This window comes from Pogona vitticeps, chromosome 2 (assembly GCF_051106095.1).
Source record: "Pogona vitticeps strain Pit_001003342236 chromosome 2, PviZW2.1, whole genome shotgun sequence".
In the NCBI taxonomy this organism is placed as follows: domain Eukaryota; kingdom Metazoa; phylum Chordata; class Lepidosauria; order Squamata; family Agamidae; genus Pogona; species Pogona vitticeps.
In genome coordinates this window covers 278,628,479-278,654,427 of record NC_135784.1, presented here as the reverse complement: position 1 = coordinate 278,654,427, position 25,949 = coordinate 278,628,479, and the positions used below count along the sequence as shown (strand labels likewise).

General features: G+C 41.0%; 1 protein-coding gene across 2 annotated transcripts in view; it reads left to right on the top strand.

Annotated features, from left to right (window-relative positions):
• AP3B1 (adaptor related protein complex 3 subunit beta 1) overlaps positions 1–25,949 on the top strand; it is a 196,901-nt gene that overhangs the window by 138,335 nt on the left and 32,617 nt on the right. For both annotated transcript variants that reach the window (XM_072992677.2, XM_020804063.3), the window contains exons 23-24: positions 13,236–13,467; positions 15,117–15,201. In XM_072992677.2, the coding sequence (XP_072848778.1) occupies positions 13,236–13,467; positions 15,117–15,201 (317 nt within the window). The remainder of the gene's footprint in view (positions 1–13,235; positions 13,468–15,116; positions 15,202–25,949) is intronic.

Here is a 25,949-nt window from a genome sequence, read left to right as displayed (position 1 = left end):
CTGTGGCCGGCATCTTCAGAGGACAGCACTCTGTGTTCGTTAAGACTGACGAAAGGTTAGGAAGAACAACTTGAATAAGACTTTTTATTTTTGTGGGGTTTTTTGTTCAGAAAATCCATAAACTCCGGATTGGATTGAGACTTCATTATTTTCATGGGTGTAAATTTGCCATTACTCTTTTTCAATAGGTGTGCTGTATATATGACTAAGTCTGGCCACTATATAATGAATCAGTCCAATATTTTTGCCCCACCCTAAAAAACACACAAAATTCTCAAGTGCTGCCTATAAATATCTAATTTTAATTGCATTGCTTCAATGGTAACGACCAGAAGAGTAGTTGAAGGAAAGATAGGTAGATGATATGCAAGTCTAAAAAACCTTTTACCTGTGTAATTGATTTTTTCAAAGGATTGTATAAGGTCAGACGATGTAGGATTAGTAAGAGAGTTAGACATAGTGCGGGCTCCTTATGCCTTTAATTGAAAAGTCTCATTCTGAGTTTTGTGTAAATGTCTTTTGTTTCCTGAATCCATTGTGAATTCCAGTTGCCTCCCTGAGGTCAACCTACTAACCACCAGACTATGTAACTTTTATGGCTCTCTCTCTCTTTTTTACATTGGCTATGACAGTGGTTCTTAATGTGGGCGATAATGCCCCCCAGGGGGCGATTTCATTTTTCAGGGGGGCGGTGGAACGAAAAGGGGCGGCGTGGGGGCGCTGGAGCAGAAGGGGGGCGGTAGGGGGGCGCTGGAGCAAGCCAAACCTGTGCAGATGGCTGCAGCCTTTTTACAGTGTGCATGAATATATATTTTCCTCCAATTTTAATTTAGTTCCAGACTTTTTGTCTTGAAATTTTTAGTTCCTGCATTTGTTTTTATGCCCTTTTTATATTTCTTTTTGCATCTTAAAATTCACTTGCAACTAAATTATTAAATGTTACTTTTTGGGGGGCATTTCATTTTCTTGGAATTTAATTTTGTTTTCAGGGGTCATTGGATTTAAGTGTCTTAATCAATCAATCAATCAATCAATCAATCACTGCGGGGAGGGGGGCGATGATAACTTCCTCAATGGCTCAAGGGGGCGTTTCTTTCAAAAAGGTTAAGAACCACTGGGCTATGACACATAAATACACAAAATGCAAAAAGATTTTGAAGGGGAAGGTACTTTGTGTCCAAATGTATTTCATTGACTATCACAGGAGACAGCCCAGTGGCAAAAAGTGATAGATTTTGGGGGCAAATTTAAGTTCTACTCATTTCTCTCTCTTTTTAAAAAAATTCTACATGAGAAGTGACTGAATCGGGTTCAGTAGATAAAATTCTTCTGGTCACAGTGTTTGAAATCTTATTGCATAACTTCACATGTGTAATTTGAAATCTTACATGTAGTAGCTCCAGTTACACCAAGGAGCATAAACGGTGGTGTTGAGGGATTGTTACTTTATAGTAGGGTTTTCCAGTGTTCATTGTACCTTTCATTTTGACACATAGGTTAAACCACTAGACGAGGTTGCTCGAAGAACTGACCTGATATGGAAGATGTTGGGCTGAAATCAAGGTTGATGTTGGTTTTCGACTCACATTTTGTGTTCAAAACAATCTGATTCCAGGAAGCCAAAAGCAATTGTTGACAGTTGTCAAGTGGATATGGATAAACAAAGTGCAGTTTTAATATAGACAAGAAACACTAATTATTGGGGATTCTGCTGATTTGGGTTTAAGTACGACATGTTTTGGGTAAGGTTAGGTAAAGGTAAATGTTTCCCTTGACATTTAGTCCAATCTTGTCCGACTCTAGGGCACGGTGCTCATCCCATTTCCAAGCCATAGAGCAAGCATTTGTCCAAAGACAGTTTCCATGGTCACGTGGCCAGCGCGACTAGACACCACGTTACCTTCCCACCGAAGTGGTACCTATTTATCTACTCACATTTTTACATGCTTTTGAACTGCTAGGTTGGCATAAGGTTACACACCCTTTAATAATCAGATGGATTCTGGTGGTGGTGCTAGATGCTTGTGTGAGAACAGTGCTGGACACAATTACTTATACTGTAGATCAGTTTTTACATGATTTTAACATTGGAAACTGTCTGAAAGTTCTGTGTAACTGTTCAGTTTAGAATACTTTTGCAGGAAGTCATTCAGACCTAGGGCAGGTCAATGGTGGCTGTGTTGTTTGCAAGATACCATGATGTCAAGAGTTTCTAATTTAACAAATAATCTAGCTAAAGGTTAGTCTGTTGCAGCACAAGAATTCAAAGGTGACCAAGGCCAGGTTGGATTCATATGTATACAGTACTTACACAGGAAACTATTGCAAACACTTCATCCTTCCTGGAGACTTCTGTTCTGATCTCAGAGTTGCAGTTCTGGAACAAAGAAAAAGACACATTCCAAAGGGACATTGTTGAGCGGGTGTACATTAGGAAGTTTGGACATTCCCTCTAGGCATTAACAAAGACAATGGATTCCTCTGTAATATATATTAGATCCAGTCATCTGGGTCTTTCCCACCCAGTCCTAATCATCACTATTGTGATGGAATAAATAATCACTTATTGTCTATTAAAGATCTTCACCAGGAGCAACATACCCAGATCCATACACTCCCCGCAAACACTTTTAAATCCCTGCCAACAGCAATCAGCAACCAGATGTACCTGAAGAAGTGTGTGTGGACACATGAAAGCTTATGGAGAAACTAGTTAGTCTTTAATGCGCTACAAGACTTCTAGTTTCACAAATAAACACCACAATGCAGAACATCTGTAACAGCAATTAAATCACTGGCCTCCACAGGCACAACAAAAAACAAAGTAGGAACAACACATCTCAAATGTAGGTCACTTTCTTATCATTTAACAAACAGAAAAGAAGGAAAATCAGAATAAAAAGTCCCCATTTTGCAGCAAATAAGGTGTATTTTTAACATCGTAACCATCATTGCAATCAGGAATTGAACTTCCAACTTTAAATACTGTCTTTCAGTATTGTAAGCTGCCTTGGGTCCTTTTCAAGGAGAAAAGCAGGGTAAAAATATTGTAAATAATGAATGAATACAGTGGTGCCTCGCTTAGCGAGTGCTTCGCTATGCGATGAATTCGCATAGCGAGGGGGTCCGGGCCATCGCTGGAGCATTCGCTCCAGCGATGGCCCCTATGGCGATTTTTCGCTTTGCGATGATCGCTAAGCGATTCGCTTAGCGATCTTCGCAAAACGAAGCGGGGGAGAACAGCTGATCGGCGGTTCCAAAATGGCCGCCGGAAGGTCCGTGCCGCATTTTCGCGCCCTGCCCTCACTTACCGAGGGCGCGAAAATGGCGGCGCTATGGGACAACATCGCTTAACGGTGAGTTTTCAAGCCATAGGAACGCATTGAACGAAGTTCAATGCGTTTCTATGGCTTTTTTAGTCCCGTTTAGCGATGTTTTCGCATAGCGAAGGTTAATCCGGAACGGATTAACCTCGCTATGCGAGGCACCACTGTACTTTATTACGGTCAAAGACCAGTAAAAATATTTTAAATAAGTAAATAAATAAGAAATTATATGTTACATACTGAGTTGTATATCCACTTTCTTGATTGAAATAGAACCAATTGCATGTATTTTCTTTTCTTTCTCCCTAGTACAGCCATCACAGTCTTACCCCAGAAAGTGGTTGAGGGATCCTATAGGATGCTAGGCAAATGCAATTTGGGGGAGTCAGTGGAAATCAGTACAATAATTACAATTTCATATTAGAAAGGTTAAATACAGTGGTGCCCTGCTATACACTTACCCTGCATGACGTCGAAATTGCTTAATGATGACATTTTTGCGATCGCTATTGTGATCGGAAAATGATGGTTTCTATGGGGGCAATCCGCATTACCTTGATTAGGAGCCTGCTTCACGAACCGTTTGTTCACTATACAATGATTTTTCCGGTTCCGAAAAATGGCTTCCCTCCGCAAAATGGCTTCCCTCGCTTCTCAAAATGGCTGCTTTCTGGAGGGAAGCTTCACATTACAGCGATTTTGAACTGCTGATCGACGGTTCTCTATGGGCAATCTTCACTGGATGATGAGGTATTTCCCTCATTGAAACGCATTGACCAGTTTTCAATGCATTCCAATGGGGTTTTTTTCTGCTTGACGGCGATATCGCTTAACAGCGATTTTCCTGGAAGAGATTATCGTCGTCAAGCAGGGCACAACTGTACATTGCTAATGGAGTTTGGAAGAAATTTATTCTAGCACTAAATTCTTAACCTGAGCAGTAAGTTCTTAACCTGGTCTTTAAAAAGTTAAATAAACTGACTGAGAGTGGGAGCACCCATAAGAAGAGCCTAGACTTATGTTTTATACTATGGACTCTAGTGCAAGAAAACTGTGGACTCTTGCTTTTATGTTTCATCTTGATACATTATTACGTTTTTGAAGTAAAGTGTTTCCAAAGCAACTAACAGCCCTTCTGAAGTAAAGGCTGTGAGAGCTAGGTGAAAGCATGGCATGTGCTTATAATGTATTCCGTGTAAAGCTATAAAAAGAACAAAATAGGTTATTTAGGTTAGTGTTCCACAGCTAGTTATGAAAAGGTGAATGAAGAATAGTTTTAATGCATGCTCACACACTAATTCAGGGGGAAAATTTTTGCCTGGTACTGCTTGTACACTTTCTACAATAAGGGATCTAAGAATATCCTTACTTGTTCTTGATTTGGATGCTGTAACAGTTGTTAAAGATTTTCTGTGCCTCGGTTCTATCGAGCAGGAGTATACCGGATATCTTGCAGTTGTGGCCAGGTATATATTGGAACCACAAAATGAAGCATCCACACCAGAATCAAAGAACATGAGAGACACTGCAGACTAAAACAACCAGAAAAATCTGAAGTAGCTGAACATGCCCTAAAACAAGCTGGACATGAAATTCTATTTCAAAATACTGAAATACTGGACAACACCAGCAATCACTATGTCAGACTGCACAGGGAAGCCATTGAAATCCACAAGCACCAGCAGAACTTCAACAAAAAAGAGGAAAGTTTGAAACTCAACAAAACTTGGCTCCCAGCTCTCAAAAGTACAGCATGCAAAAGGTCAACTAATTCTACCCAGCCACAAGGACCGGGGATCACTACACACAAAAGACCAGCTAATGACACCCATTAATCACAAGACACACCCATCTCCAGAAAAGGACAAAAAGCCTATCTCACAGCCATAAATACTCCACTCCTAAGCAAACTACACCAGAGCACAGAGTGCTGTGCTCTGAAGATGCCAGCCACAGAGACTGTCGAAACGTTAAGAAGAACAACCTTCAGAACACGGCCAAAGAGGCCGAAAAACCCACAACAACCATTATATCCCGGCCGTGAAAGCCTTCGAGAATACAGCAACTGTATTTATTTAAATCATGAATATTGCTTGTTTAAAAGAAACATTTATGAAAGTGCATTTGAGTTTTTAAAACTACTGAGGTTATTTAAAAATCAGCTTACTAAATTAAGCATTTTGTGGCAGGAATAACTACGATTTTAAATTTCATATTAACGTTTACCAGTATAATGCCATATGACTGCAATTTACATTGTGCTATACTAGACCATTGCAGCGGATGTAGTGTGTGGCCTGTCAATGTTGTCTTTGCCAATAGTAGCTTGATAGGTCTAGGCCACAATTTGTGCAGGACATCTATGAAACTGTATGTGATACTTTTTTTTGGTCCTGGTGTTTTTCTTATTGAACCCATCAGCTAATTCTTCACACAGAGAGATACCCATGAAGTACCTATTCATTAGTGTAGGCATGTGTAGTTTCAACTTTTAATAATATGGTGATATACAAAGCATGTACAGTGATGCCTCACAAGACGAATGCCTCGTGCAATGAAAAACTCACAAGACCAAAGGGTTTTGCGATTTTTGGTGACTTGCAAGATAAATTTTTCTATGGCCGTGCTTCGCAAGACAATTCGCCCCCCCCCTTTTTTTGGTTTATTTTAAATTGCACAACCGTTAGTACCGTGCTTCACAAGACAAAAATTTCCCAATATGACACGACTCGCAGAACGAATTAATTTTGTCTTGTGAGGCATCACTGTAGTATCTTTCTGAAACCTAGATTTGTTTTCTGTATTTTAACTTGATGCTCTTGATTTTTGAGTTGATGATATCCGAGAAGTTATTTTAGAATTGAAATATATACAGTGGTGCCTCGCATAGCGATTGGATCGTATAACGATGAAATCGCTTTGCGATGAAGATTTTGCGATCGCTTTTGCGATCGCTTTCCGATGTTCCCTATGGGGAATTTCGCTTTGCGATCATCGGTTCCCTGCTTGGGGAATGGATCATGGCAAAGCAAACAGCTGATCGGCGCCTCGGGAAGAGGGAGGGAAGGAGGGGTGAAGGGCCTGGCCCCAATCCCTGCGCGCAGCAACCCCTGGGGCACCGAGCCAGAGAGCAGTTGTGGCGGGAGGTGCTGCAAAGGAGGAGGCGCCTGCCGGGGACCGGGATCAGGGTGGCAGTGGCTGGACGGGAGCAGCGGCGCACCAGAGACCCCCTCCTCGCCCGCCAAGGAGACCAGGAGTGTGGGGTTGGCTCACTGGCGGTGGCTGGCGCGCCCCTTCCCTCTCCTCCTCCCCACCCTGGGCGGCTGCCTTCTTCCAGCCCGCCGCTCGCCGGCCTTAGCTGGGTGTCTCCCGGACTAGCTGACTGGCTTGCGAGCAATGGGTGACCGGCGCGTCCCTTCCCACCCACTTACCCCCCCCCCGCAGCTGCATCCCTTCAACCCCTCGCTCGCCGGCCTTAGCCGGGTGTCTCCTGAGCTAGCTGACTGACTGGCGAGCGATGGGTGGCCAGCACGTCCCTTCTCACCCCACCTTCCCCACCACCCAGCGGCTGCATTCCTTCAACCCCTCGCTCGCCAGCCTTCGCCGGGTGTCTCCCGGGCTAGCTGACTGGCTGGCGAGTGATGGATGGCCGGCACGTCCCTTCCCACCCCCTTCCCCACCCCCCGGCGGCTGCATCCCTTCAACCCCTCGCTCGCTGGCCTTAGCCGGGTGTCTCCCGGGCTAGCTGACTGGCTGGCGAGCGATGGGTGGCCGGCACGTCCCTTCCCACCCCCCCTTCCCCACCCCCGGCGGCTGCATCCCTTTAACCCCTCGCTCGCCGGCCTTAGCCAGGTGTCTCCAGGGCTAGCTGGCGAGCGATGGGTGGCCGGTGCGTCCCTTCCCCACCCCCCCGCCGGCTGCATCCCTTCAACCCCTCGCTCGCCGGCCTTAGCTGGGTGTCTCCCAGGCTAGCTGGCGAGCGATGGGTGGCCGGCGCGTCCCTTCCCACCCCCCCTTCCCCACCCCCCAGCGGCTGCATCCCTCCAGCCCGCTGCTCACCGGAGAAAGACCCTCCGGCCCACCTGTTTGTGCCCCGGGACAGCCCCGGCAAGGAGGCCGGGCGTCCTCCAGGGCTGGCTGGCAGTGGAACTTCGCTTTGCTATGATCGGTTCCGATCATAGCAATGCTTTTATAACAGCTGACTGGCGGTTTCAAAATGGCTGCCCGCTGTTTCTGGGACAGATTCCTCCCTTACCGAACAGCGAAAATGGCCGCGCTATGGAGGATCTTCGCTGAAGAGTGAGTTTCAAGCCCATAGGAACGCATTAATTTCATTTTAATGCGTTTCTATGGGCTTTTTTGCCCCGTATAGCGACGATTTTTCCGGAACAGATTATCGTCGCTATGCGGGGCACCACTGTATTACTGATTCATCTATGGGACTGCTTTCTGCCATTGCTATGTAAAGCGGCCCCATGTTGGACTAGGTAGTTGTGTGTTTTGAGCATTGTAAAGAACAGGATCTTTAAATTTAGATGCTGCGTTTTGAAAAAAATAATAATGATCTGACTTCCAACCACTTTGAGTAGTGGAATTAAAAGTTTTACCATTTCCACCTTAAATTTAACCCCCAAGAAGCATACATACTATGTCATAAAATAACTATTAGTGATTAGTTTGTATCATATAAATCTAACTTGAGTTGATAATATGGTCCATTACCAGCTAACTGCACAGAGTATTTTTCATTTTACACTCTTCAGTTACTTTTTAGTGAAGTGTTGAAAATGTGAGGCTTTTCTCCTTTCTAAAATTGCATGCTGTCTGTCTGTTATTAAGGAGATAACAGCTCTTATAAATGTTTCAGTAAGCACTAAGTAGGCAGTTATGTGCACTCTCATTCCACGCTTATTTGCTTACTGTAATAAACTGATAAAATATGTGTGGGTTGTCTCTCTATATCTACAGGCACACAGATTTCCTTTAGAAATAATGTTGTGTCTGCTGAATTGATTGGTTATTTTCATAAAATGTCCAAAAGTACATAGTTGACTTTCTCAGACATATCCCAATGAGACTTGTAGTGAGTCATCACACAGTTCCAAAATGCACGTTATCACTTTAAGGAAATAGTTTTTTTCAACATGTTGTTTACATCATTTATGTTTAATCAGCCGTATGTGAAAAAAATCCATTCACTATCATTTGGACATTATTTTTACTTTAGTTGTACAGGACATACACCTTTAATTTTTTTTTTTATTTCAGGCAACTGACAGGTTAAAAACAAGTCTTGAGCTAGATGCTGCTATGTAATGTCTAGTTTGAGGCAGATAAGGGCAGCAGTGCAGATCTACTTCTGAAATGTCATGTGTGAGTGTTGTTTCAAGGGCTTATGCTGTATGCATAAATTGCAGTATGAAAGAGGCTAATATAGGTGGAAATGATTCTCTTGAATGCAATTTGATTTTTCCCCCACATCCAGGATTGTTTTATGAGCTGCATTCTTGTGAATAAATGTTTTCTAATATGCAAATGTTCCTGTTGTGCAACATCTCTGAATTTGAGAAAAAATATTGTTCATATTTTCTTCTGTTATTTAGTTTGAAAATCAATTGATTACATTTCATTTCACCAAAGATTGATACGTGTAACTTAAAGGTGCACCCTGAGACTTTTTCACACTATTTTTTAAAAAAGAAAATTGGTGAGAGAACAATTTCTTAGGTAATAGGAAAGATCACAGCATCAGTCAGAAGAAAATCTCCCTCCCCCTTCTCCTGTAGCTCAGCAAGAAAAGTTTGCTCAAAAGGCCTGGGATCTGGCTGAATCAAATCTGGGCAGCTTCAGAGTTTCAGAGGGAAAAAAACCTCCCATCGTGCAAGTTGACTTCCATTTCACAAATTGGGTATCACTGTTAGACTTAGTTCACTACATTAATTTTGCCACTGGAGGGCACAAGTGGGCATTTCAGTTTTTAAAATAGCACTTTCTTTTAGGTTAAGCCCTTTTTTCAGTTAACAAACTGCATCATGTACATTAGTTTTCTGATCACAGAGATATTTGGAGTGTATTGCTCAGGATGCTAGCAAATTGGAAAAATGGCCCTTGGCCCTACTGCAAAGTTTCCTCTAAGCCAATGTTCCCCAACCCCTGGTTTCTGGCCTTGGCTGGACCAGGCTGCAGAGAAAGATCACCCGCCCCCTGCACGTCCACCTGCACAGCCCTTTCACACATGTTGACCCCCTGTGAGCACCCCCACTCTTCATGCATGTGCTCAAGTGTGTGTGCTGCGTGAGCCCACATGCACATGCACATGAGTGTGTCTGCGTGCTACGCACATGCCCCTACCCCTTCGCACATGCACAAGTGTATGTGCATGCCATGCGAACGTCCCCGCCCCTTTGCACATGCATACAAGCGCAGGGGTTGCCCTGTCCGCCCGTGCATAGCCCCATCCCCCCCAACTAGTCTGTGGTGTCAAAAAGGTTGGGGATCACTGCTCTAAGCCATGTACACAGGTGACTCCACCTCTCTTCCTCCTCCGCGCAGCGATCCCATTCAACCCCTTTGGTTCCACTCACAACAGTTCCTTGTGTGCAGAGGGACAGAGGCATGTGCGTGAGAGGCAGAGCTCCGCCTAGTCTGAAATTTAGAGGGTACGTTGCCCTGCTGGGTATCACCCACCCCCTTATCTAAGGTAAGATAAATGGGGTAGTACTACACCTGGAGATCCAGTTTAGTGTAGTGGATAGAGTGATTGACTAGGATTCAGGAGATGGGTTCAAATCTCTGCATTGCTGTTATGAGTAAAACTCACTGGGGTGTGGCTATGGTAAAACCACTCCTTAAATATGTTACTTACCTTGAAAACCCTATTAGGGTAACTATAAGTCAGATGCAACCATAACAAATAAAGAACATTAGAGTCTACTTCTGATGCGGCACATCATCATTGTTTAGACCCACTGCATTCAGAAGCTGAATAGCTATGATAATGTCTAACCTCTGATAGACAATGAACAAAAATAATGAATCACTCCTATGTATTAATCAATAGAATCTACTATCCACATGCACATTCAGCTTGTATTTTACAAGGATGGGGTACGTTTAATTAGAATGTTTGAAGAATATGTAGATGATATCCTTCAATTCCATTGCATTCTGTAGATCAGGGGTCCCCAAACCCCGGTCCGCAGCCCGGTGTTGGTGTGTGGGTTTCGCAGGACTGGGCCACGGAGATGGATCTCTGCCCCCTGCCTGTCTCAACGGTGGGCGTGTTGCGCTCTGGGGGGGCATGGTGTGCTCGCGGGGGTGTTGCACTTGCAGGGGTTGTCAAGCTCATGGGGGCATGTTGTGCTCACGCGCATGCGCGTGAGAGTGACACACACAAGCAAGCGCAACATCCCCGTCCCCCTGTGCACAGAGCCCACCCACCCCAACTGGTCTGCAGTTCCAAAAAAGTTGGGGACCACTTCTGTAGATGGTTTGATTTGCTCATTTCTGGGCAATTGTAAGCTCTTACGAGATACTTCACATGATCTGTGCAAAAAAATTATAAGACTTCCTAGTATTTGATTTACTTAGATTATGTATATATTGAATTTCAGTTTTCCTTTGCTTTGATGATCAGTTAGTTTTGTATTTGCATGAATGGCTCAGTGAGCAAGGCTCAAGGCTGATATGTATATTATATAATATAAATATAAAATAGCAATATGTATCATTGGTATCCATCACTGGGCACCAGTAATTCATTTGAAAATATCAAGGTTTATGTCAGTTTCCAACAAAAAGAGGTAACATCCGCACCATCATTGCTTTCTAATATCATGTTTCATTTTTAGTCTGCCATGCTGTTAAATCTGTAGCATTATAGTTGGAATGCTTCAGTTATCCAGATGTGATCCTATTATGTTTCCTTTAATTCCACCAATATAGCTGCTTTTGCATAGAATATGTATGTAAAAAGGGAACCATAGAAAAATATGTGTAATTCTATATTGGTACTTATTCTTGAATGTGAAAACTGTATTTTTTAAAAAAGCTTTGTGTGGTAAAATCTTCATTTGGGGCCATTTTTTCACATTTGCAGTTAGTTGCATATTTTATTTCTGAACATACGACACTGCCTTACACTGCTGAATGTTGGTCTCTTCATCCTGATATTATCTCTCTTGACACTGGTTTTCATGACCCCAAATAGAGCTCATTCTAATACTATATGCAATTGTTCTCAACTGGAGATATTGGAAAGTAAATCTAAGACCTTATGCATACAAACCATATCACTCCCATTATTTCCTTTCTGTTTTCTTGTATGGGTTGTAATGTTGACACATGTCTTTAATTTCTTTCACAATTTTTCTTTCACAGTAGTTACATTCAATACAATACATTTCAATTGAGAATAGTGTGACGTCTAATTATATATACCACAATCTACTGGTGTTCTAACTCAAGCATAGAATGTGGTAGCTGCTTGCTTCTTTGTGGTCTCTGTGACTCACACACATGGGTTTTGTGACCTATGCATAGCAGTTTCTGAAATGTTCTAGAAATCAGTGGCTTTGCCTCTGAGCTCTGCTCCACTCCAGTTTGTCGATGTGACTAACCAGCTTCCCTCAGTTCCATTTTATCCACCATAGTAAGCAGTTAAGGAAATAGTCTCAGAGACCTTCATTTACCAGAATAGTAGCTTTTTTAAAAAAATTCCCTGTATTTTCTTTGTTCCTAATAGTTTTAGTTACTGTTTGAGTTTATATAGATTTTTTTTCCTTTGGTTTGGTTACCATTGTTCGTGGCCATAATGGTCTTATTCAGATAGTATATCACATGGTGTAAAATAGCTTGTATTTTACAATATACCATGGACTCTCAACCTACTGAGTTAATCCGTATTGGAACGGTGTCCATAGGTCGAAAAATCTGTAGGTCGAAAATGCATTTCCCATAGGAATGATTGAAAACCATTTAATCCGTAACTGGCCCACGAAACCCCGCCACACACAGACACACACACAAATGAAAATAAATAGAACTTACCTTTCCAAAGCCTTCCAGGGGGCTACCACCACTGCCATCGCCACTGCCCGAGGCCTCCAAGGTCTCCCCTGCTGCTACCGGAGGCCTTTTGGAGGGACCCTGTCCCCGCCTACGCTGTCTTTGGTTGGGCAGTCCCTCCAACTGCTGGTGCACCAGTAAGTGTACTAGCAAATAATCCATGTGTGCAAGCCTCAGAGACCACAAAGCATTACATGTTGTTTACCTGTAACAGTGGTTCTTCTGTCTATTCACCCAACCAACACAGCTCCTCGGGAACACATCATACTACCTTGTATGATGGATGATGAACAAGAACTGAAGAAAATTGGTTAGGTACCTGTGCATGAGCATTGGAGGGGACAAAGCCCAAAATAAAAGTTACTGAGCCCTAGAACATTCCAGAGACTGCTCTGTGCAGACATAGTACCTATGTGTATGAGTTTTCAGAGGATTGCTCAACAAATGGGAAACCCTGACATCTGAGCATTCAGCCTGGAGGCAGGCGGTGCATCACAGCCTCTCCCAATTTGAAGAGACCCTTGTCCAGCAGGCCAAGGCAAAGAGGCAGTCACAAAAGCAGCAAAATCAGGGAGCTGGATGAGGTACATATTGTATTTGTCTTCAGTGTGGAAGGGATTGTCACCCTCAAATTGGCCTTCTCAGCCACACTAGACGCTGTTCCAAGTCCTCCACACAGAGCACGTTACCATAGTCTCTCGAGACTGAAGGATGCCTAATCTAAACTCAAAGAACCACTGTAGCCATAAGCAGTCTGTCATCCTTCTGTCATAGTCTTTCTTGACCCACCACAGGAACATTGTAATGTTTATTTAGTAACTTTTAATTTTTCACATGTAACAGGTCAGTGCTCCGGTCTTTGTGCCAATGAAAACATATGAACTACTTCACCGAATGAGTGGAAAAGGATTAGCAGCTCATTATCACTTCTCAAGACAGCCATGCATTTACAATGATCAAATGGTATCTGTCCAAGTTACATTAACTAACACCATTGACCAAATAATGGAGAACATCCACTTAGAAGAAAAAAAGCTGCCTACTGGCCTGAAGGTGCACACCTTTAACCCAATAGGTAATCGAACTGTTGTTTTGAAACCATTTATATAATGTATTTTGCTACATTATGCCATGAATTGAGAAGTAGTAATTTAAATATTTTAAACATTTAAACCATTGAGTTAAGTTCCTGGAAAATCTTTTAGTCTTCAGAAGCTTTAAGTAGTCTAATTAGATAAAGATTCACATATATTAAATGATTCGGAATCCAGTACATAGCTATATTCACAGTCCCACTGAAATCAACGGTACATGTTTGTGTGGCCTGGCAAAGACATTTGCCTAAATTACAAGTGGGATAGGAATATTTTTTTGTTTCAAATATCATGATATCATTATTTACCAAATAGACAGTACTTAACAGCGAACAGTTGTAATATTCATGCAGCATTTCAAATGACATCCCTGCAGTCCTTAATTAACCAGTATGCAAGTTTTCATCATCAAAAAACATAATCCCAAAATATTGGCCAGAATCCTGTTGGTTATTTTTGCCAGTGTGAGTGGAGGGTCATAAGTCACAGCAGTCAATGGCTGCTAGTTGATAAGTCTGTATTCTTTATCATGTGATAAGGAATACAAGTGGCAACTCCTTAAGAACTCTAGTAGCAATTTGCTGCTGCAGTTTACGCCATTGAATTTATACTGATTTAATCAACTACAAATTTGTGGCCACTGAGTATCATCCATATATTGGTCAAATTTGCTTTCTGTAAGCTTTATTCAATAAAGAGGTTTTGTCATCATTAGCTGGATTTCATATAGTGTCAACCAGTCAAACGGGATAATGCAACACATTTTTCCATTTTGAGGTTATTAATATTTCAGCAGCAGTAAGCAAACTAACAACCATTTTACATTCTTTCAAATGCTAAAAGAATCTGGGATTTTGCACTCGCACTTTGTTCAGTATAGAAGAAGGCATAATGGCTGAAATCTTACTTATGCCATGTATGACTGATGATATTCCTGAATCTCTTTCATCATCAGGAAGCTGGGGTGTCTGTGGAACAGGAGAAGGAAGTCTTTAATTACTGAAAATCATTGCCACCACTTCCCCTTACTAACCTGTGGCTCCCATGGCTTCCCCACAATGAAAGGGATTCCATAGGAGCCTCAGGACATTTGGAGAGAAGTTGAAAATGATTTATTTAAATAAAAAAAAAATCACTGCTTCTGCATCAGTCTTGTGCAGCCTAAGTTATGCCAATAGGATTTCAGCCACTGGTTTTTAAAACTTATTTTAAAATTAAATCACATCACATTGCAAGTTGTGTACAAATTTTTAGTTGCAAGAAATTCTTGATGAGTTACTGAAAACAAAAAGTATTTGGAGAAGTCTTAAACAATAGCTTAAACAAGGTCATCTCAATATCTTCAGTGTCATTTCTGACACTGATAAATACATATCTACATGCAGCTCACTAAAAAGAACCCCAGAGGGTCAGCCACCAATCCTTGTGATGTAATTATTTTCTCTGTAATTCAGCTGGCTAATAATTTATCATTAATCCAATTGATATCTGTTCCAAAATTGTTCAAAGTCAATACACAAGGAATAAGTGAGTGTATAAAATTTAGTGCAATTTTTAAAGATATGCTTAATATCTGAATATGTTGATTTATCTGTAACCTTTTCAATGTTTTAAACATTCTGTTTACTAGAGTCTCTTGAACCTGGGAAATCTATTACAGTTACAATGGGAATTGACTTCTGTGACTCAACTCAGACTGCCAGTTTCCAGTTGTGGTAAGATATGCTCTACTACCTTTTCAAAATAGATCATTTCTGTGCAGTGGAAGTGGGTAATATAATCTATTGCTGTTTCCTGTTAACTGATGTGATTGTGCTATTTGAATATTAATTAACTGATTGGAGCATTTCTTTTTAGAAAGGTAAAACCAAGAGAGAGAAATATGTCTTGAAGTGTCTGTGCATATTGTTCAGCCATGCCCAACACATTTCCAAAAAATGACAGGAGAGCTGATACAACTTTCGTACACTTCGTTTATTTATTTTATTTATTCATTTGATTTATACCCCACCCCCCTAGACAGCGTCATAAAATATCATTAAATAACAATAAAAACATCACAATCAAAAATAAACAATATTCATAATCGTAAAAACATTTGAACAATAATGTAGCGCGATCAAGATGGGGAATAAAAAAGAGAAAAATAGAATTCAAGAATTGACAGGAGGGAAAGCCTGCCTGAAGAGCCAAGTTTTTAAATGGCTCTTAAAAACACCCAACGAGGGAGCCAGTCAGATCTCTGATGGAAGGCCATTCCATAGATGAGGGGCCACTGCCAAGAAGGCCCGGTTTCTTGTTCTTTCTTTCCGGGCCTCTCTCGGCGTTAGGCCCTCAACCGACCCTCCTGGCTATGCCGAGTAATTCGGGTAGATCTGGGTGGGAGAAGGTGATCTGCCAATACAGAGGTCCCAAACCATTTAGGGCTTTATATGTCATCATTAACACTTTGAAGTCGATGCGGAAGCGGATGGACAGCCAGTGTAGGGCAACCAGAGTGGGAGACATATGCTGGTGTTTTCTCACCCCACTAAGAAGTCTGGCTGCTACGTTGTGCACCATTTGAAGCTTCCACATCAATCTCAAAGGTAGCCCCACGTAGAGCGCATTACAGCGGTCTCATCGCAAGATTATGAGCACATGGATGAGAGTAGTGAGGGACCCCCCCATCAAGGTAGGGTCACAGCTGGGCTATCCGCCACAGATGAAAATAGGCGGAGCGGACCACGGACGCCACCTGGGTTTCCATGGTAAGTGCCGGGTCCAGATGTATCCCCAAGCTGCGGACCTCACTCCATGTGGTGAGAGACACCCCCCAAAAAAGAGAGGGAGTCTCCCAAACTGCCAGTGGGGGGGCACCCAGCCTCAAGACCTTTGTCTTGTCCGGGTTCAGCCTCAACCCAGCATTTGATACACTGTTTCCATAATCATACTGTGAAATTGTAATGTGCAAAGAAATGAAAACATCTTATCACCAGACATTACAGTAGTTCTTAACCATTTAATTATTTGTTCATAACATTTACATCCCACCTCTCCCCCAGTGAACTCTAAGGTTCTTTTGTTCCCTTCTTTATCCTTCTAATCAACATATTGTCACTTTGAAGCTAACTCTATTGTGCTCAACCAGTTATCTGTCTGTGGAAAATATTTCTGTTCGGTGGCTCCAAAATGGCCGCCGCAATACTCAATCTTCGCAATGCGGGTTTTCCCCATTGCGAAGATCGGGTATGTTTCCGTATAGCGATCCCGAAAAAGGGATCGCTATACGGAAACATCGCTATACGGTGCACTCGCTAAGCGAGGCACCACTGTAGTTACATTACATTCTGTTTTTTGTTTAACAAATAGGTATTTGCTCCATATTTTTGATTTCTTGTGTGTATTGCTTATTTTTATTTTTGAATGAACATTGGTTATTTTGTCATGATAGAATAGATTCTAGAAAGGTATTGAAATATCTGCAGCATTTTCCATTGCCACGTCAGAATCCACTTTTCAGGATATATAAGGTTACAATACTGTATTTGTACAAGATGATGATTTTCTGTTAAACATTGCATAAGTTCTTCAGTGTTTGTTTTTACAAATCATGTACGCTTTTAAATGCTGCTTTCTCAGCATACTAACAGTTCAGTTCCAGATTTAAGCCCCTGAAGGCTTGAAATTCTTTGCAATGATGAATATAAGCAATGTAGCATAGCACATTGATTTTATGCAGATCATCACCTTTATGTTTTGGGAGGTCTGCTGTATTAGTGATATATAAAAACTGATTACTTTTTCCAACGTTGCCTAGTAATTGTTTATTATTTTCCTATTAGACAAACAAGAAAGATCAATATTCCTCAACACCAGCCTATGAGTAACATCACTGTAAATAGATTTGACCCAGACACCAGTGGTGTATTCATTTTAATGATTTGGACAATGTGAACCCAATGACACAGCTCAAGCAAAGCACTGAGTTTAGAGGGTAAATTTTTAAAAAGTTGCCCCTTTCCCCTTCTCAGTAATGGACTTTTTAAATAACATGATTTTTTTTCAAATAATAGCTTCCATTTTGTAATTAAAATAAACATTTCATTTTAAAAAGATAAATAGATAAAAGGAGCTGAGAGTAGCTGTATGTCTTTTGGTAGTCAAATATTTTAAAGGAGAATGAATGGGACATATGTTTGCCTAAGGGTGCGACTACATGAGGAAGCTGAATTGGACTGATTCACATCATCATGATTTGCAGTTTATTTTGTGATGGCATTTGGTTTAGGTGGTCACACAAAGACTCTGGGTTGTTCTAGTGCCATTATCCACACTGATCCCTCAGTCCAGTATGATTTGATGAGCACCCTCAGCCCTTTTTTGTTTGATATTGCCTTCTTGCAGTCCTGCCATAAGTCTTTTATGATCTGTTGTCAAGCTGCCAGGACTGTTTAAAGGGTGTGCACAGCAGTAGTGAAAAAGGGACATTTTTTCAAAGTTCTCCATATACATGAAAATGTACTGTACATATATGATGTAAGCATTGTGGTTTGTCAGTGTTGTTTTGATTTTATATTGATTTTTGTCTTTTAAACCTTTTCTCTCTGTCAGAGGTGATCTAGTGCTAAAGTAATGTAGTAGTGTAGTGATAAGGTGATCTAATGATGCACTAAATACTTTGTTTTTATAAAAACAAAACAAAAATACTTAGGGGCAACAAGAGGGAAATATTGGCATTTGTGTGTTTCTGCAGTCCCAAAACATCACATCCAACATATATCGCCAGAAAGCCACCCAAAGTCACACCCTTCTTTTGTAGAACAGAACAAATGATCACGTAGACAATACACTGTTCAAATCATCATGGTTAGAAATAAAGTACATGCCCCCAGTAACAGAGGAGAAATGTTTGGATTGGAAGGAACAAAGGATGGGCCGATTTGCATTGACCTTTATATTGTGTGATCATTGAGAATTTCTTTGAATTCACTCATACCAATTCCAGAGCAAAGTGCAACATATTTTCTAATGTAGCCACATGATTGCACTTCCTCAATGGGGCATACAGGGGGACAGAGATGATGGGAAGAATTGTTAGAAATCACACACTCCCAACACTACCCAGTGGTTGTTGTTGTTGTTTAGTCGTTAAGTCGTGTCTGACTTTTCGTGACGCTATGTACCAGAGCCCTCCTGCCTTCCACTGCCTCCCAGAGTTTGGTCAAATTCATGTTGGTAGCTTTGATGACACTGTGCAACCATCTCGTCCTCTGTCGTCCCCTTCTCCTCTTGCTCTCACACTTTCCCAACATCAGGGTCTTTTCCAGGGAGTTTTCTCTTCTCATGAGATGGCCAAAGTATTGGATGCTCAGCTTCAGGATCTGTCCTTTCAGTGAGCACTCGGGGTTGATTTCCTTCAAAATCGATAGGTTTGTTCTCCTTTGGGATGGTTTTTGTTGCTGCCTCCTGTGCAATGTTACGAGCCTCTATCCAAAGTTCTTCAGGCACTCTGTCCACCAGATCGAGTTCCTTAAATCTCCTCTTTACTTCCACTGTGTGTTCATAAGGGATTTGATTTAGGTTATACCTAGACTGGCCCAGTGGTTTTTCCTACTTTCTTCAGTTTAAGCTTGAATTTTGCTACAGGAAGCTGATGATGAGAGCCGTAGTCAGCTCCAGGTCTTGTTTTTGTTGACTGTATAGAGCTTCTCCATCTTTGGCTGCAGATAATATAATCAATCTGATTTCGGTATTGCCCATCTGGTGATGTCCATGTGTAGAGTTGCCTCTTATGTTGTTGAAAAAGAGTGTTTGTGATGACCAGCTTGTTCTCTTGACAAAAATCTATCAGCCTTTGCCCTGCTTTGTTTTGATCTCCAAGTCCAAACTTCCCTATTGCTCCTTTTCTCTCTTGACTCCCTACTTTAGCATTCCAGTCCCCTAGAATGAGAAGAAAATCTTTCTTTGGTGTCAGTTCTAGAAGGTGGTGTAAGTCTTCATAGAATTGGTCAATTTAAGCCTCTTCAGCATTAGTGGTTGGTGCATAAACTTGGATTACTGTGATGTTGAAAGGTCTGCCTTGGAGTCATATTGAAATCATTCTATCATTTTTGAGATTGTATCCCAGTACAGCTTTTCCCACTCTTTTGTTGACTATGAGGGCTGCTACCCAGTAGTAGGCAACGGAAATCTAACATGAACTACATGTAGAGAGATCAGCATGCATGCCAAAGGAACTCTAGGCCAAATGGCCAGGAAGGTGACTGGGGAGACTGAGCAGGCTGCAGTAAACCTGAGGTAAACAATTGACACATGAGTGGTTCAAAGAATAGCATCCCAGATCTGTGAAATAAACATATAGAAGGTACAGATCCCAAATCTGTGGAATTCACACCTACAATTTTTTGAATTATGGACTCAAAGGAGTCAGGAAATCTTTGAGATGCCTCTCTCTTAGGTGATAGGGAGACCACATCAATGGAGGAGAAAGTGAGCTACATAATATCAGAAAAAGGGTGGCTAACTGTGCCCTCAGTTAGGAGGCATTTGTGAAATGGAAATTAGAAATAGCCAAGCCATCATGGGAGTAGGGAAAGAAAAACTGTGCATTTCATTCTCCATGTCAGAACATCATTTCTTGTTTTGTAGTGTGCTGTTATTTTGCTTGAATTCATTACTTATTAATCTTTTGCCCATGATTTACGTTAGTTTTGTTTGTTCTGCATAAAGTTGCTCATATTTTCAGAAGCTTGTTTTTTGTGTTTTGTAACTGTTTTACATAACCTTGCAACCATTCCACTTCTGGCTTTTGCCAGGCATAATTTCCATTTTTTTTAACTTTCTTTTTATTATTTCTTTTTCAATAAAACTCTTAAAAGATCTTGTGGTCTGAAGACTGCTTTTAAGAGAAACTCAGGTTAACTAAATTTTGTTGTCTAGCCAAGTTTAGATAATGACTACCTGTCATACTTTGGGGCATGTTAAGAGTTTGTTTTGCATTTTGGTTTCTGGGGGGATGGTGGCAGCCTCTACCAAACCTGCAACCTCTTCTCTGGAATCTTTGTGGGTCTTTGAACACTTTTCAAGGGTTCCTCCATCCTGAAGAAGAAAGTGCTGGCCTCTGGCAAGACTCAGAAAGGTGTCCTGTGACACCACACCATGTCCTGAAGTGCTGTACTTTTCAATGTGTTCGCGAAGGCTTTCACAGCCGGGATCTAATGGTTGTTGTGGGTTTTTCGAGCTCTTTGGCTGTGTTCTGAAGGTTGTTCTTCCTAAGGTTTTGCCAGTCTCTGTGGCCGGCATCTTCAGGGGACAGCAGAGTGCTGTCCTCTGAAGATGCCGGCCACAGAGACTGGCGAAACGTTAGGAAGAACAACCTTCAGAACACAGCCAAAGAGCTTGAAAAACCCACAACAACCATGCTATACTTTTCCTTTGCTTTCTCATCTCATGAGTCCATGAAATTCAATTCGTGGCAGTCCTGCAACCTTCACTGCATTCCAAGACTTCTAGGAACATAGTAACAGGTCCTTGGATTCTGAGTTTGCAAGGAGATAGGTAACCTGCTTTTGTTATTCTGGCCCCATGACATTTAAGGCTGAAGCCCAGAAAATTAGTAAGCTTATTTCTTTTAAGCCTAAAACCAGTGCAGAGGCTTTTGAATAGAAGGATGGAAGCATCAAGTTGTCTGTTTTTATTCAGCTACTCAGAGTTTGAGTTCATAGGCCCAAGCTTATACACTTTGCTACTCTTTATTGACAATGATCTTACTGCTGGTCCCCTGCTGGGTGGGAGAGAGAGTGCTTATCTGTTTTGAAAAGGTGGAAGGTAGAAACTGTCACCACCCACATCACTTCATCATTTTCGATGTCCATATGCATGGGAGATTGCTAACAATGTATAGATTTTCCTCCTAAACACTTTCTAAATGGGGCATATTTGTCATGTAAACAAACTGTATTTCTAGTCAAATCATTGTAGATATGATTTGCTTAGAATCTATTAAGCCTGCAGTACAATAGAAGCTATGTGTGTTATTGTTTTTATAGTGAGGGGAATGTTCACTCCATAAACTATTTCTCATTATAATTATTTTCCTTACCTTGGTCCAAAAGGAGTGCTTTGTCTTACATCACATGTAATTGATCCTGAAGCAGTGTAATCACAATTACTCACTTTCTTAATTAGCCTGCCCAAAATCAGAAAATGGAAACCGATCAGCAGTGTTTAAATCAATAACTTTGTAGTAAGGCTTATGTGGGAAGGGAGATAGTGGTAATGGGTAGATCAATTGGTTTAGATGCCAATCATTGACTCTGTGTTTTGCATAGTAAAATCTACTGTTCTGGTAAGGTACCTAGCATAGTGGAGCTAAAGCAAACTGTATAAAGAACAGGCAAATATTGGTAATAAAACTTTGGAATAATTTAAAAACTGATGAGAGATCCTTAATAAGTGCTATTTTTTTAATTAAGCAAGCTTTATAAAAATACACCAAATCAAGGATAATGAAGAAAGAATCTTCAGTTAACAACGTGTGCGTATATTTATTTCTAATTTTCCTGTATGGAACTCAAATCAAAGTACATGGCTCTGCTGCCATTCACTTTCATATAACAACAACCTAGTCACGCTAAAGGAGTGTGTCTGGCCTGTAGCCGCTCAGTAAATTTTATGGCTCCGTGAGACACAGATCTTCCAGGTCCCAGCCCGACACTTTAGCCACTGCACTATAGTAGCTCTTCACACACTTCAGACAGTTACCTATTCTTGTATGACCACCCTCAAGTCACTTCAACTTTTTCATCTACAGTATACTTCAATTTAATAAAACTATTGTGTACGTATGCATATATTAATGTACTTTTAAATAATGTGATCCTGGTTTTTGACTTATAAACACTTAGGGGTTTGGTGTAGTGAAGGTTTCCTTAGGAGTGTTGATGCCTAGTTAAATGGCAGTATTAGGCAGTCATACATATTTTCATACACAATTGCTCAATGCCTCAGGGCCTAGAAGTGAAATATCTCCATCTGCAAACCTTGAATACTGAGTGTTTGCTTGATTTTCATCTATCAGAGCCTATGGATGATCAGGCATATGCAAAGATACAACAAAGGTGAAAATCTATCCTTTGAACAAAATAAGGTTTTTAGCTTATGTTCATTCTTTGTTCAGTCATGTTATTTCAGAAATCAGAAGAAGACAGAGATTCAATAGGGCAGCAATGAAGGAACTAGAAAAATAATCAAGTGTAAGGATGTGTCACTGGAGGCCAAGACCAAAATCATCCACACTCTTGTATTTCTAGTCACCAATTTATGTGTGCAAAAACCAAACAGTAAAGAAAGCTTACAGGGAAAAAAATTGATTGGTTTGAAATGTAATGCTGGAGGTGAGCTTTGCAGATACTCAAGACTGGTAGAAATATAAACATGTAGGTCCTAGATCAAATCAAGCCTAAATCAAATCAAGCCAGAACTATGTCTGGAGGCAAAAACGTTGAAAATGAGGTTGTCCTGAGAAGACAGGATTCTTTGAAAAAGATAATAATGCTGGTAAAGGTTGAAGACAGCAGGAAAGGAGGAAGAGCAAATACAAAACGGATTGACTTCCTAAAGGAAACAGCAGACTTGAGTTTGCAAGTGCCGAGTAGGGCTGGAGGATGGGGCATTTTGGAGATTGCTCATTCATAGGGTTGACATAAGTCACTGGCCACTTGACAGCACTTGACAGCACATAACAACAATGGACACCAGATTGATTAGTTAGAATTTCCCTTCTTGGGAGCTATCGTTTCCATGGATAGATAAAAGGTAAAGGTTCCCCTTAACAATTTGTCCAGTCGTGACCAACTCTAGAGGGGAGTGGTGCTCATCTCCATTTCCAACCTATAGAGCTAGCGTTTTTGTCCGAAGACAATCTTCCGTGGTCACGTGGCCAGCGTGATTAGACACGGAACGTTGTTACCTTCCCAACGTGATGGTACCTATTTATCTACTTGAATTTTTGCATTTTACATGCTTTCAAACCGCTAGGTTGGCGGGAGCTGGGACAAGCAACGGGGGCTCAGTCCATCGCATGGAATCGATCTTACAACTGCAGGTCTTCTGACCTTGCAGCACAGAGGGTTCTGTGGTTTAACCACATCCTATGGATAATAGATATAGGTCCATACAATCAATTCATAGTTGGTCTTCCTCTTTTCCTGTTGCCTTCAACTTTTCCTGGCATTATTGTATTTTTCAGTGATGCTTCTCTTATGATGTGCCCACAGTACAACAATTTCAGTTTCATCATTTTTGCTTCTAGAAAGAGTTCAGGCTTGATTTTATAAAGTACCCACTTAAGATACATAGGGAAAAATCATAGATCACTTTGGAGGAACTCAGATAGAAAGCCTGAGACTAAAGATTGTTTAAGCAGTTAGATTGTAGGTACCTTTGTTTAGTTTCAATTTTAGTTTTTGATAGTCTGACTCTCATGTAATCACTCTTAATAATACAGTACAGGCTTGTGTTAACATTGTTATATGCTGTGTATCTGTCAACGAATCTAATGTCAGGCTTCTAAGCTTTAAAAAGTTTAAAAAATTAAAATTAGTAAGAAACATGTGAGATTAATTTAAATACTGTGGATTAATCAATTTATTTTTCTGTTAGAAAATATTGTATCAGGATATTTAAGTGAGATAACTAGGGTTTCCTTGCAGTCAGGATTTTTTCATTATTATAAGTAGTACAAGTTGTAAGACTTTTCTACTTCACTAAAATGTAGGTGTCCAGTACTTGAAATGCATTTTTATTGGTCCTCATCTGTTTGCCAAGTGTACTGACATTTTAAGTGCCTAACCTCTGTTGTGGGAAAGCACAAAACATGCACAATTAGTCTTAAAAATTATATATATAGTTCATTATCTAGAGCTCTAGCTTTTTCCCATTTCCATCTCCTGTATGCCAAATGATAATGGCTATCCATTCAACCTTTGAACCCTGTTTAGCATCCTGAATATTTTAAAACAATTTCTCAGTTCCTCTATAAAAACATAGCGAAGATAGATGGGTTTTCATAATTCATTCCTCTCTTGACTATATGCTTCCTTAGAGAAGATCATTATGCTTTAATTAGCAGAGTGCCTCAAAACAGACTAAAACACCTCAAGGTTTATCCATATCTTGTATTTGCATCTGAGATATCCAAGGACCTACAACATTCCTAACAGCTATCAGAAATAACCCTTTTTAATATTAAATTGTTGATAGGATATAGTGCTTTCTTCAGTATTTTGTTTCTGGAATTTAAATCAATACAGGGTAGAGGAAAACCCATCACAGCCATCTAGAATTCCAGAAAAGCAAGTCAATACAAAAAGAATGTTTGCCTGAAGAAACAGGATGAGCAGCTGTAACATAATACATATATAACAAGTCTTAATAAAATTTTATTTACTTTATAAATAATATTGATTTTATTTACCAGATTTCAGGATTGCAAAAAAGAGCATAATTTGATAGTAAATTTTCAGTCAGCATTTAATTATTTTCCTGATGCACAATTTGGTTATAGACGGTCTCCTCATTTTCACACAGCTATTTTCCATGTAGTTAGATAGGCAGATAGGCTTTCAAAGGTCTCGTCGTCGTTTAGTCGTGTCCGACTCTTCGTGACCCCATCGACCACAGCACGCCAGGCCCTCCTATCTTTCACTGCTTCCCGTAGTTGTGTCAAATGCATCTTGGTTGCTTCGATGACACTGTCCAGCCATCTCATCCTCTGTCATCCCCTTCTCCTCTTGCCGTCACACTTTCCTAACATCAAGGTCTTCTCTTCTCATGAGATGGCCAAAATACTGGAGCCTCAGCTTCAGGATCTGTCCTTCCAGTGAGCACTCAGGGTTGATTTCCTTTAGAATTGATAGGTTTGTTCTCTTTGCTGTCCAGGGGACTCTCAAGAGCCTCCTCCAGCACCACAATTCAAAGGCATCAATTCTTCAGCTGTCTGCTTTCTTTGTGGTCCAGCTCTCACTTCCATATATCACGACAGGAAAAAACATAGCTTTGGCTATTCGGACTTTTGTTGGCAAGGTGATGTCTCTGCTTTTTAAGATGATGTCAAGGTTTGTCATTGCTTTCCTCCCAAGAAGCAGGTGTCCTTTAATTTTGTGGCTGCTGTCTCCATCTGCAGTGATCATGGAGCCCAAGAAAGTAAAATCTGTCACTGCCTCCGTATCTTCCCCTTCAATTTCCCAGGAGGTGATGGGACCAGTGGCCATGATCTTAGTTTTTTTATGTTGAGTTTCAGGCCATTTTTTGCACTCTCCTCTTTCACCCTCATTACAAGGTTCTTTAATTCCTCCTCACTTTCTGCCAGCAGAGTGGTATCATCTGCATATCGGAGGTTGTTGATATTTTAACCGGCAATCTTAATTACGGTTTGGGATTCCTCCAGTCCAGCCTTCCGCATGATGTATTCTGCATATAA